Source organism: Sesamum indicum, linkage group LG5 (assembly GCF_026168435.1).
Source record: "Sesamum indicum cultivar Baizhima isolate 11 linkage group LG5, ASM2616843v1, whole genome shotgun sequence".
NCBI classification, from domain to species: domain Eukaryota; kingdom Viridiplantae; phylum Streptophyta; class Magnoliopsida; order Lamiales; family Pedaliaceae; genus Sesamum; species Sesamum indicum.
Window position 1 is genome coordinate 2577515 of NC_142661.1, and position 13738 is coordinate 2591252.

Here is a 13738-nt window from a genome sequence, read left to right on the forward strand (position 1 = left end):
GGTGTTATTAACGAGAGAAAAAAAAATTAGAAAAATTATATATATGAATAATATAGTAAATAAAAAATATATATATATAATTTTATTCTTTTGACTTTATACATTTACTTTTTCGTCCAATTTCAGATGAAAACAAAATTAAATTTTGAAGATATATATATCCAATTTTACTTCCTTTTTTGTTATTCACCCATTTTTCTCCCCACCAAACAAGCTTTTAATTACAAAAATGAAAATCAAAATGGAATTTTTTTTTTGTAAAAGGCCCACACAAAAGTTAAGGCCCATTACAAATATTGGGATGGACTTGAGGTAAAAGGCCCATCAAGGGCAAGAAGAAACCAGCCCATTATACTGTCCGTACATATCTGAGAAATATAGATTGAGTTTTGAGGTGTGAGTTTGATATGTATAGTTGAAATATTCAACATTTTTGCATTTGGGAGACTAAATTCCTAAGTTATGTTACCAAAGACTTTAAAAAAATGAAAATCATAAACTTATGTCCAAATTTTAATTCATTCAAACTATATTTGTTAGGTTAGAAAAAATCAAACTAAAAAACTGTTGCGTGTTCGAATTTGGAAGAGGTCAAGTCTGTTTAGGGAATTCTATGAAATTCTAAAGTAAATTAGTGATCTTAAGGAACATGTTAGAAGTCGGAAGACCCCGGTAGTTTTTCAATACTTAAATTATGACGGTTGTAAGAGGTGAAAGTATGGTGGTTGTAAGAATACTTAGTCTAGTAAATGTTGTACTTGAGGCATGGAGGACTAGTATTTATAAATACTTTGGAGCTGTAAGGCTACACGTGAACTATTGATCCAAAAATGATCGTGTGGTCATTATGAGTCAGTACATACTCAGGTTCAAGTTGGATCAGGAGATGGGTCGTGAATCCAATTAAGACATATGCGAATCTCAACCATTTCTAGGTTATTGAGAAATTTGGGGCCATTTTCATAATTTTTAGTACCATTACCCACATCAAACGTACTTTTGACAATTAATTTTAAGTCGAGTATCGAATAATTTGGCCCATATTTCAAGCTAGATGAGATCATGGAGAAATAAGTGATTCAAGAATAGGGTCAACATCAACACTAGAAGTTGCAACCAGGCTCCAAGAATTTGCCTATACACTTGACTGAATTCATGACAACAGTTGTTGAATTTTACACAAACTGATCAAACATCTCTACTTCCTCACCAACTCTACTTGTTTGTCTCCTTTACCATCACCACCAAACTCAGCATCTTCATCAGCATTATCAGCATCAGTTATTTCTTGTATTGGTTTACACTTATAAAACCAGGCACATGTTACATAGTACACAAGATTTATCACTTGCAATCCTGTCACCATCCAGTAATAGTTCTCCAACTTCCCCCGGTTGAGGTTCCGATCCGGCAGCCAGTTCCCTTCTTCACCTGTGTATTTGTGAACCAAAGACACCATAAGGGTGCCAACGTAGTTCCCGATTGCTATCGCAATCCAGTAAAGGGCGGCAGCCGTGCTCCTCATGCTCTCGGGGGACTGATCGTAAAGAAACTCCAAATGGCCAACAGACATGAAAATTTCAGCTAATCCATGTAGAAAGTACTGTGGGACCAGCCAAAAGACACTGATTGGGATAACGGCGGTTGGCTTGTCAAGAAGGCTGTGATCTGCAGCTGCTGCTTTTCGTTTCATCTCAATCAATGCTGAAGCAATAGTGGCGAAAACGTTGATCCCGAACCCAATTCCCATCCTCTGCAGGCATGTGACGCCTGCGGGATGCCCTGTGAACCGACGGGCGAGTGGGACGAAGAGGCGCTCGTATAGGGGAAGGCCGATGAGGATGGTTAGAGTACTGAATATAGACATGGTGGCTGGTGGGATCTGAAACGATGACGATAGGTGTCGGTTCATGGTTCTTGCTTGCTGAATGGTGAAGCTGCTCAGATGGGAGTTTGAGGCAACTAGTAATATGGCTGCAGCCCAAATAGGCAATAGTCTGATCATGGTTTTAAGTTCTTCAACTCTGTGGACTGTTGCTAGCCTCCAGAGCTTTGGTTGGCTCGACTCGTTTATGTCCGAATCTACCACCACCGCGGCCCGATCAAGCCACCTTCAGGCATCAGCACATGTAAGTATAAAACAACTTCTGTGGAAGTACTAAAACAGACAAGTTTCTAGACAAGACATCATTCATTAGTACATACATACTTCAGTTTCATGATGATTGAAACTAAGGTTTCTAATAGCTTACTTGAACTGATCTGAATGAACTAGCCTCCCATTGGTAGAGATATCAGCATCAAGCTCTCTGTTTTCATACAGGGCATGAGGATCAGCCGGCCCAACGATGTTTCTTTTCTTCACAGCCGCTACGATCACTTGTGCAACTCTGACGAAAGGGCTGCCCATTGGCTTGATTTTCTTGTACAAAGGGGCTCCAAAGATGAATGCAACAAGGGATAAGCCCATGGCAATGGTTGGAATGCCAAGCCCCCAACCCCAACTAACGTTGTCTTGGATGTAAACGACGACGGTTAGAGCAAGCAAAGAGGCTATCCCCATGCAGAAGTAGTACCAGTTGAAGAAGTTCCAACTCCTAGACTCGGTCTTGGACTTGCTCATGTCAAATTGATCAGCAGCAAATGTGACGACACAAGGCCTAATTCCACCGGTCCCCAAGGACGTTAAGAGAAGGGCGAGATACAGAACCCATAGCTGGAGGTTGGAGGCTTCTTGGCAGTTCTCTTGAGTCGGACACGGAAGAGGACGGAGCTGAGGCAGGGCTGCTGATATTGTGATGGTAACCATTCCCTGCGACAGTAGTACACGTTAGTCAGGCTCCACGATTTTATTCTGAAAAAAAAAAGAGTATTTCGCTAGGAAAAGGAAATTTCAAGGGCTCACGTGCCACAAAAATCCTGGTTTCCATCCATTGTAGGAAGATAACGACACACTCAATACTAATGTATAAGACTTGAAAACGCGACATGTTTTCTTGAATTTGTTACCAGGACATAGATCATGGAAGCGATCACGATAGTCCAAAAGCGACCGGCAAAGGAGTCGGCAATGAAAGCGCCAATGAGAGGAGTGAAGCTGGAGGTTCCACTGAAGTTGGAGAGGGTGTTGGATGCCTTGACAAGAGGCAAATTCAGGACCTGAGTGAGGTATGTGATCATGTTGGCATGAAAACCGGCACTTGCAAATCTGTCACATACCTCATTTGCTGCAAGAATTTAAGACATTCTTGCAATGATCAGTTGGTCAGTTCGATGATCTGTAGATATTGCAAGTTCATCGTATGCTTCAGCACTTTGCAAGTAAAATTGTTGAAAGATTGTTGTCCCAAGTCCAACTCTCATTGAAGTATCAATTGATCTAAAGCACCATGCATGTTTTTGTTTTTTCAAACTTAAATCATGGCAACTAATACTATCCTAACATGCTCCGAATTTACTTTATCTGATTTTTAAAATGATTCCAAAATTAAGAAAACTTAACACATTTAGTTCTCTATTTTGTGGAATTTGTAGGACTAAATGTGTCAAGTGTTCCCAATTTTGGGACCATTTTGAAACTCAAGTAAATCATAGGACAAATTGAGACCATTTTGAAAATTTCATAAAATACAGGACTAAATTTGTCGAGTGTTTAAAAATTCCGTAAAAGAAAAAACTAAAAGTGTTGAACTTCCTATCGTAAGGGATTATAAGTAAAATTTCACCAAAAACTTATCTATTTTGTGTATACATCTAAAAAAAAAAAAATTATAAACACATGACGTATATCTGTGAAAGTGAATGCCATGCCAAATATTTTCTACGATCACGAAAATTTTTAGACATGGAAAACTTCCGACCAGATCGGACAACTGGACATGTTATATCATTATTTCCAATTGAACATTCCATGAAAACAACAATGCAGTCCATGTATGAAAACAACAACTATACGGTCCTAATTATGTTGTCATTAGACAATAAATTTGCATGAGAAGGATTGTAAGGGAAAAAGAAAATTTTTGTTCCACAATTTTGGTCTGAATTCATTTCGTTCTTTATCTTTCTTAATATTAAATTTAGTCTTTTATATATTAATTTTGCATAGATTTGGTTTTTAAGTCTAATTTATAATTTTTTTTGTTTTTTTGATGATAAAGGCTAATAGTCCATCCTAATGCTCTAAATATAATATAAAAAATATATATTTTTTCAATAAAACTAGACTCTTATATCATTCTAGGCGAGTATTAGCTACGAAATGCAAAATGAATGGATATATATATGGACTAAAATTGCTCTTAAAAAATAATATAGGATAAAATTGTTCGAAATTGGGTCAAAGGGCTAAAATTAAGCAATTTTGAAAATTACAGAACTAAAAGTAAAATAGATAAGTTCAAAGGACTAAAATTAATAGCAGATAAAACTTGAAAAACTGAACAAATAATTTTTTCGAATTATAATACTGCTGTTGAAATTTATAAGTATAAATGCAAGTTTAAGTTGTTACATACTCATATTGTAAGAAAAAAGAACTTTTTAATACCAATTTGTCTAACAAATATACTACACTATTATGTACTTATTAGTTTAAATTTTAATTATCAAACCCAGTTTGAGTTAAAATTTTTGGTGGGTAGTGCAGGAAGATGTAGGCGATGGTTATGATGTCTTAATTAATCTCGTATTATAATTAACTTGGAATATTATTTAGGTATTGCCGCCTATATATATATATATATATATATATATATATATATATCATGAGATCAAATGTGTGTCATAAAAACGACATGCACACTCCAAGAATGTGTGTGTCATAAAAACAACATATATGCACAGACATCATCGCTCTACACACACCAACATGTGTCTGTGTGTTACAAAACAACACACTCCAAGAATGTACATGTGTGTGTCATATATATATATATATATGTAAAAACAAGATGATACACAGAGATGATGATCCCTCAACACACACCATGTCCAGTGCACACCACAAGACATAGAGAATTAATAGGGAATAATTAGGTATAGAAAGTATATAAATATGTTGAAAAACAAGAAATTGAAATGACTGACCAAGAATGAATGGCATTGTTCTAACACCACCAAGCTGCTGTTGCTGTGGTTTGTTGGCTGGATGGACATCGTCATCATCATGCTGTTTCTTTTCCTCCTCATCATCTCTATTTTCAGACATCTTCTTCCTCTGATCCATATGTATGCCATCGCAACTCACGACCCCTCTTACTTAGTATTTATAACCAGCGCAGTGTGTACGTACGTAGTCTCAAAATGTAAATAATTACAGTACTATATTTATATATATATATATATATATTGTGCAGACAAGAAAATTTGACCTCATTCCCATGTGATTCTTGTCGTCTCCATCTCATGTAAAGTTATATATAATTGCAATCTCTTAGTGTTCATCCGGTTGTCCTTATTGGAAATATAGCATTCTTTTTGGTGTCTCCTTACCTAATATTTTTTTCACTTTTGATTTTATTGGTTACGAGATCCCCACTTTTGATCGTATAACTTTAAAAATAATAGTTTGGATCACATGACATCTTTCCGTTACGACATCTTTCTGTTAGATGTTTAATGAAAAAGGTCACGTGGCCATCAAAAGCATAAGACATTAAAAAATATTTTTTTAATAAAATTATGATACCAAAAGTGAGAATTTTGTAATATATGAGATCAAGAATGCTAAAGTTTTAACGACCACGTACTGCATTTCGTTATAATATATAACTAAAATGTATTATGGGACCAAAAAGTGTTACTTTTTAAAAATTGGGAGACCAAAAGTGAGAATCTCGTAACTATTAGTGGTGAAAAAAAGACTAAGTTACAAAATTAAAAGTGTCATTTTCCCGAGATTGATTGATGTTTATTAGAAATAGTAAAAGTTCATTGATGGTCCAGACATTTATTTTCATAATAATTTCTCCTAACAAAAAGAGAAAACATAAAATATATGGCCTATAGATATATCTATATATATATGTATGTAAGTATCATGCGTAATAAGGATAAATTAAAGCATTGCATGATCATAATATTTACAAAATAGGGTTAATTATATTTAAAAAAATATTGTAATTATAGTAAATATTGCTCTCAAATTATAGTCATCCACTAGAAAACAATTAATAATGATTTTCACTTCACTTCATGTATAAAAAATATACAAATAACGAGGCTTTTTCATTTATAAATGGCTGCTGGTCGTCCAATAGTTATAATTTAGGAATAATATTTTATTACAATCTCGCCATTTTGACTTTATGTATATTTCTTGAACTAATTAAGTTGGATTTAATGCAATCAACTTTATAAGTGGAATGTTTCAATAAATGATCTATGGAGTTGTGGGCCTTTTTTATTTTTCGAAAAAATAATTTGTTAATTAATAATTTTAAATTAAAATATAAATGAGACTCGAATTCAGAATATTTCATTAAATTTGATCATATAGTAGTTGTGGGCCTCTTTCAATTGGCAATATGAGTTAAAAAATTCGTTTCATAATTGGGGTGCGTTTGGATTTATGAATTTAAATAATTTATTGTGGCTCCTGGTTAATCATTAGGGTTCAAAAATTATCAATACTTTGTATAAAAACTTTTTGCGACTTATACATCACACGATGATTATCTATAGTATTAGATAGTAACATCCAAACAAATCCTTACAAGACTCAGCTTTCTTGAATTGATCGATTTAGATTGATTGGTTTTACAAACTGCCACCTTACGTCGAAATCTTTTCAAAAAAAAAAAAAAAACCCATAATATTTTAGCAATTAATTTTTATATTATTTTTATTTTGAAATATACCGACATTTTAAAATATCGAACATATTATGATTTTATGTCTATTACTAGACATATTTAAAAAGAAAATTATTAAAATAAACAAATAGTACTTATGTTTAGGCAGAATTGGAGTTTGAATTTGCAGCTGAATGATTGATTAGACGGATTTTGATTGGTTGTATCGCAATAATTAGTGGCTTAATTTGGAAAGTAATTATTTATGTTAATTAAGGAAAATTAGGTTAAGTTTGCTTACATATTTGCTTACGTGAAAACTGATGAATGATTGGAACTGTCTATGCTCTGACAACAACAGAACAACACACATATCTTTACATGGATCAAAATCAAACAGATGTCAAATACTTTGATTAAAAATTCTGCCACTCCTTACTTTATGTAATATTTAGTCAGTCCCCACTCCCCCAAAATTCAGGAATCATTTTTCCTTTTTTCCAGATTGAAAATTACATCAGATTATTTTAAAATTTGATATAATTATAATTATTTAAAAAATTATCAATATCGTATGATTTTAACGATTGCTCAACATTTAGTCTAATACGTTAGTTTTCATTAAATTTTGATCTATTTTTTTACAATAAACTGATCAATTTTTTTTTTACGTACTATAAATTATAATTTTTATTATTTCTTAAAAAAAAATTAGAAAAAAATTATGAATGGAGTAGACAACTTTTTTAGTCATAAAGATATTAATAATTTTTTAAATAGTGAAAAAATATTTATGATTATATTAATTTTTTTTTTTTTTCCTGAGGAAGGTTTTCCATCAAAACTTAATAATTGGGGGATGGTGATAAACCCAATGTCTTACTACAGAACAACTGATAAGTCCAATGTTAAGAAACTTCTTCATTGTCCAATGCTTATATAAATTACTAGTTATCGTTGCACACATTTTTTGAAGTATATAAAAAAAATTATGATAAGAATTGTGATATAAGATAAAAAGAAAAAGGAAATTCATGATACGGAAAAAAATCCTGTGAGAAAAAAGAAAAACGGGGTGAGATGATAGAAAAAAAAAATTATTATAATTTTAAGTTTATTAAAAATATAAAAGTTTGTAAGAAAAACGAATATAGAGAAGTTGGCATGAAGAGAGAGAAATATGGAGTAGTGGTTGAGATGAAAAAAATTATAGAATTGTGAGATTATTAAGAAAAAAATTAAATTATTACTCAAATCATATTTGTTTTGAACGAAAGAAGTATTGAAAGAAGGGTAAATGTTACTGCTGCATTAGTAAATTTGGGTATTGAAAAATTAGTACGATAAAAGTATTTTTTTTATAATAATATAAATGATACAAGTATTTTAATTTAGGGTTAATTATATTTTATCATTTGAACTATGTCAATTTTACACTTTGGCATCTATTTTTTTTTGTATAAACTTACCATCTCAACTTTACAGAATTTTGCACTTTGTCATTTATAACTAATTTTCAACCAAGTGTTTTGTTAGAAAAAACATCTATATGATGTGATATTTTTCGCATATGCACAACATGTTATGTATTTTCAAACCAAAAAATCAATAAAATTATGGTCATATATGCGAAGTTGAAATGGTAAGTTGTTACAAAAAAAAAAATATTCGATGGCAAATGCAAAAACAAGCATAATTTGAATGACAAAATATAATTTACCCTTTAATTTATGACATCATTGTATTGTTGTTCAGTAATTCACAATCAACTGAGAATGGAGAGATTTCAGGTTGTGAAATGTTAAATCATATATAATAAGTAAATTATAATGAATTTTTTTTAAATTAATTATAATTATAAATACTCTGTATTTAAAAAAAATACAAATACCTCATAAAATTACAAATACTCTTTATAATGGGCTATCACAAAATGTATTATAATAGAGTAATTGTCATTATGACAAATTTTAAAAAAAGCTCATTGTAATTTACTTTGTATATGTCAGGGTATCTATTGTCATCCAGTGGTTCAAAATCCACTGGGCTCGAGGGTTGTGAAGGATGTGAGATTAAACGTTAGATCATAGGTGATGGTATCGGTATTTTAGTTTGTGACAGTAATTATATTCTAATTGAATATTCACAACCCACTTTGAGTACTCACATCATCGAACTTGTAAAATTTGAACAGTCAGTCATATGTTGTCTCTGTGATTATCAATGGAGAAGATGTAAGTTGAGCGTATCCAAACCTAGTACCTCATCAAAGTTTCATTGAAGCTGCTCCAACAACAGGAGCCGGCTGTTTAATCTTGGACGAAAATCGAGTAGAGTTAACCACCCGAGGATTAAAACATCCTAGTAATAAATGTACAGCACAGGACAATAACGAGACACAGTATCAGTATCGAGGGCCTAGTCAAAGACGATAGTATCATCATCAATGATGCGCAAGAGAATGAATGTCAATTGCCCCATGAAAACTTGTTATGACAATGAAATCAACATAAAACCAGACTCAGACTTCAGCTAAATGAGCTGAAGATTGGTACCTTCACATCTATGTTTATTACCAAGGAGATGATATATCCTATAAGAAATGATTCAATCTACTTAGGAAAGAATATAAATCTTGAAGGGCCACTTGGACAGACTTAATGGGACAAGATATCAAGTTTTCAAGTACGAACCGTAACATACCTGGAGGATGTCTGAACAAATTCAACCGACAATACTGCTTGTAGCATTACCACTAGCTTCAGTTCCTAGTCTGCATATAATGCTGCAAGAGGAAATATGCTCCAAACCGAGCAAACTCTACGGCAAACAGCATTTGAGCAACTCTTGCATGCATTTTCAAAAACATAAACAGAAACCCTTGTCACAGTCCAATAGCCATTAACCGTAACATTTCAATTCATCAAAGGTATGCTAGAGACTAAGTTGGCCTCGATGGCTTACTAGTGCGTGCAACTGATGAAATATCTGATCCATAAGATTTTCAAAATTAACCAAAATAACTTAAAGAGACATAAGGCATAGCATCATTCAAAACGTACCCAACATCAAGATTTTTCACTTCAAAAGCATCCCCAGAACGTGACAATCATAATCTCATACAGTGTACTCAAGAAAAGTGATCCATAACAACCATTTTATCACTTATCACGAGATTCAGAAGAATGTCTGATTCCTCAAAATGCAAACTAGAGTACAAATCATATTCCTAATGAATAACGACGCTGCTATTCAGTGCATACAGCAGACGAAAAGAGAGTCATTCCTCTGCCCACATGTACTATACATTGTTATTGTATTAGGTAAACTGATAACTTCCTGATTATGAAGTAGTCACATAAGTAACATATCGACTCATGATCAGATATAACAATACGTGAAAGCTCTCACAAATACCTATTCCATGTCTTATAGAGACGGAAGTTGAGTAAGACAGATTTGATATAAGAAAAGAAAAGAGTTCATGTCAAACTCTATTCCGATAAAGAATATTAGCATGAATGAAAAATAATCCACATAATTTTTGAACTTTAATGGAATACTAAAAATTTCGGCTAATCTAAACCATCATAGAAAATTCCAAGCTCTCTCAGTTGAAATCCCTCAGTCTTTTCTTTAGCATGTCCATGGACTTCTTTCGGGCGCTTTGGTTTTTGGCTCTGTTTGAAAGGCTACCGAAAAGGCCATCAGCTGAATCCTTGTACTTCTCGCAGATAGAAGCCACCTTTTTGTAGTCCAAAGCATTGTAGTTCCTCTCCCTTATTACAGGATTCATAAAGTTCTCAGGCTGACTGCTCAAGAGAAGGTTTATCAGTTGTCTGGCTTCTATCAAGCAAGCACGGAAGCTCCCATCTTTGTATATCTCATGCAATCCGGTAGAGTGAAACCTTTCGTCTGCAAAAGTCTCCAATGCCTTTAAATCATGGTTGATGGTCACAACTGGATTAACATTAAACCTCTTTACACTATCACTGAGAAAAACTCCCACAATTGAGTTGGATATATGCTCTAGAGCTCCACAGCCAACTTTATACAAAGCATCCAAAGGTAAAATTTGCTGGGCGGTGGACAAAACAGTGTCAAGATATATAAGAACCTCATTTATGTAATCATTTCCATGCTGAGATGTTTCATCAGATGTCCAATTTACGTTTTCTGTAAGTGACATGAATTCATCTAATTTGGAGTTCACTAAACTGAGTAGAGCAAGATAAGCAGCATCCCTTGAGGTTTTAAGAACAACCTTGGCTGCTAGACCACTTTGAGGTCTATCAATCGATCTGACTGGAATTCCACATTGTTGTGCAGCATGCTGGAGAAAATAATCACAGGCCCTCTCTAAAACAGCTATATTCGCAGCAATCTGCATTGCCTGGGCAACACCAGTGGAACCACTGTTTATTGTCTTCAGTATGACTTCATTTAAGACATCAATCAAGAGCTTGTCGAGGTACTTACGAACGAAATCAAAATAATTCATTTGTGCCCCATAAGACAGGTAATTAACTGAGTCCTTAATAAATGTACGAACAATGCGACAACATTCAGGCACCATGGAAGAGAAAGGAGCAATGTATGGGAAGGCCGGCATTATGTCTGAGGTCTGGAGATGGAATAAGAGAACATTTGCCTGGTAGTCTGACTCCTTTTTCATTACCATTTGCTCACACGTATCATTAGCAAGGATATCAGTGATTTGTTGGCGGCACTCTACTAAAAGAAGCTGGTGATATTTGTCACGACTACTACTTAAAGTTTCAAGGACTGGGGCCACATTATAACCATACTGTCTGAGTGTTGCTCCAAAAAGAGTCACATAATCCTTCACCAGGAGGAAGTGGCTTGCTGCATCCATATGCAAAAACTGTTCCCCCAAGACTTGAGTTACTTTAGCCACAGCTGTTTCCCACATTGTCTCAAGCTCAGTTGGTGAGAGCAACCCGCCAGCTGTTCTGAAGACCCGATCTTCAACAATAAAATAACCTGCAACATGACCCAAAAAGATCTGATGTGACTCAAGGAATGGCTGGGCTGATGATATCTGTAAGTCAGATTTCAGCTGCAGAAACCGATTTTTGTAGTAATAATCACGGAACTGTTCTTGGATCCCAAGACAAGTGTGAATATGATACGCTCGATAAAGAGGCGTGAGATCAAACTTTTGAACAGAATTTTCATCAATTTCTTCAACATCTAACGTGTAAGTAAAATCTTCTAAACCCAAACAACTCTGTTCTTCTGCTTTCCTTTGACGAGCCAGCATGTCCTCTTCCCTCTGACGAGCAGATGCAGCATATCCTATAGCCGTTTGCCCAATATCCTTTGCAGCACTCCTTATGTGAACTAACCATTCATTAACTTCACTGCACACCTTCTTCTCTATATGCGATTTTAGCACAGGTAGTCTCTTCTCTATCAGCAACTTCACTGTCCTAACAGGAATATTCTGCAAATAAACTTTCTCAATCAGATCGACAGCTTTTAAAGCCGGATAAAAACGACCTTCGGAGACGTGATGATTACACTTCACACAGAGATCCAAGACTTGAACGCAGTGCTTCGACATCTTAATGGCTTCAGTAACATTCTTCTTAATAGAATATGATTCGATTAGCTCTTCAAGTTTCATAAGTAAGGCGCTGCCAACCTGTTGTAACCTAAAATTATCACTTGACAGCTCAGTTTTCAGCTCTTCTGCATCGACCAAGACACCACGTAGCTCATCAACTGCAACAATAAATTCCTCATAGTGGAGTTTACATAGCTCTTCAATTTCAACTTCTTTCTTTCTAACTAAGTTCCTAAGCTGCTGTAAAAGAGAATCAGGCTTCCCTGTCTCAAAAGCAAGCCTAACCATTGGCCCCAAATCCTCCCCATTGCTGACCATGGTCGCGAGAACAGAGTCCTCGCCTGTGTCGCCATTCTCAGCCACAGTTCTCTTCTTGGTTTTCGCGTTCATATTTTATATTTCTAATCAAAATCCCTGTATAAATCAAACCCGTAGAGTTTGCAACTTAGTACTCCTAATATGGACATAATCAATGAATGTTAAACACTACATGAACAACCTTAGATTCCTAAAAATGAAAAGAACAAAAAGCATAGCATGAAAAGAACAGATTATGTTCATAAATTTGTTTCCTCTTAGCAGCAATAACCAGAATAAGGCAAAATCCAACAATCACACTCCCATTTGTGGGAAAATATAGCATAACATTCTGGGATCCATTTCCTCCTCAAGTTCATGCAAATTAATCGCGAAACACACAATCCGAGCAAAAGGGGCTTCACACGACGAACACAGGAGTCGCCTTTCATCAAATTTAGCTAAAAAAAAAAAAAACGAACAAAACCGAAATCTACGAACACAGAAAGGAAAACAGCAGAGCAAATACAGTAAGATAGATTCCACACTCAAATGGGTTCCCAAAAGAGCAGCACAGAAACAGAAACACACAAGTTAAAAGATCAAAATCGAATCCCCATTTACCTGAAAACCCTTGATTCTGATCAAAATCAAGAAACGAAACCCAGAATTGTCTTCCCCCTTTTCCACAGAAACTACCCGCCGAAACCCTTCTTCTTCTTCTCCTCTCTGGTGCGTGCTTCGGGTTTTTCCTCCCCTCTGAGAATTCTACGCCAATTCTTGTCGATGTTCTTTATGTAGTGTGATCATTAATAATATACGGGCAGATTGTTCATTGTTGGAGCGATGATGGCATGGGGGAGCAATGCAATAATTAAATTGGGGAAAAGGGCACAAACATTCTCTCACTTGTAAGCAAAGACAACAGTCCAAAGTCCAAATCCAAATGTTTATATGTTTGTTTGGCCGTTCTTGGTTAAGGTTGTTCCTGTTTTCTTAGGTATTACCATTACTCTTATGTTTTCACAACCAAAACTCACCTGAGATATATCTATTT

The 13738-nt window shown here is 34.6% G+C and overlaps 2 protein-coding genes across 2 annotated transcripts; both read right to left on the reverse strand.

Moving 5' to 3' along the window:
- Nucleotides 1–1063: 1063 nt before the first annotated feature.
- LOC105162794 (protein NRT1/ PTR FAMILY 3.1) lies at nucleotides 1064–5261 on the reverse strand. Its single transcript, XM_011080910.3, has 4 exons — nucleotides 5089–5261; nucleotides 3010–3227; nucleotides 2253–2812; nucleotides 1064–2111 (listed from the first exon to the last, which is right to left on the reverse strand). The coding sequence occupies exons 1-4, from the start codon at nucleotides 5225–5227 to the stop codon at nucleotides 1199–1201; spliced, it is 1830 nt and encodes a 609-aa protein (XP_011079212.1). The 5' UTR covers nucleotides 5228–5261; the 3' UTR covers nucleotides 1064–1198.
- A 4896-nt stretch (nucleotides 5262–10157) lies between these two features.
- SEC15A (exocyst complex component sec15A) lies at nucleotides 10158–13638 on the reverse strand. The gene is made up of 2 exons (XM_011080788.3): nucleotides 13306–13638; nucleotides 10158–12798 (listed from the first exon to the last, which is right to left on the reverse strand). The coding sequence occupies exon 2, from the start codon at nucleotides 12772–12774 to the stop codon at nucleotides 10405–10407; it is 2370 nt and encodes a 789-aa protein (XP_011079090.1). The 5' UTR covers nucleotides 12775–12798; nucleotides 13306–13638; the 3' UTR covers nucleotides 10158–10404.
- Between the last annotated feature and the right edge of the window lie 100 nt (nucleotides 13639–13738).

Coding starts and splice junctions, on each gene's coding strand:
- SEC15A (XM_011080788.3), bottom strand. CDS start 12,774: ATGAACGCGAAAACCAAGAAGAGAACTGTGGCTGAGAATGGCGACACA.
- LOC105162794 (XM_011080910.3), bottom strand. CDS start 5,227: ATGGATCAGAGGAAGAAGATGTCTGAAAATAGAGATGATGAGGAGGAA. Junction 2,813..3,009: donor CTTCCATGATCTATGTCCTG/GTAACAAATTCA, acceptor CTACTGTCGCAG/GGAATGGTTACCATCACAAT. Junction 2,112..2,252: donor GTTCATTCAGATCAGTTCAA/GTAAGCTATTAG, acceptor TGATGCCTGAAG/GTGGCTTGATCGGGCCGCGG.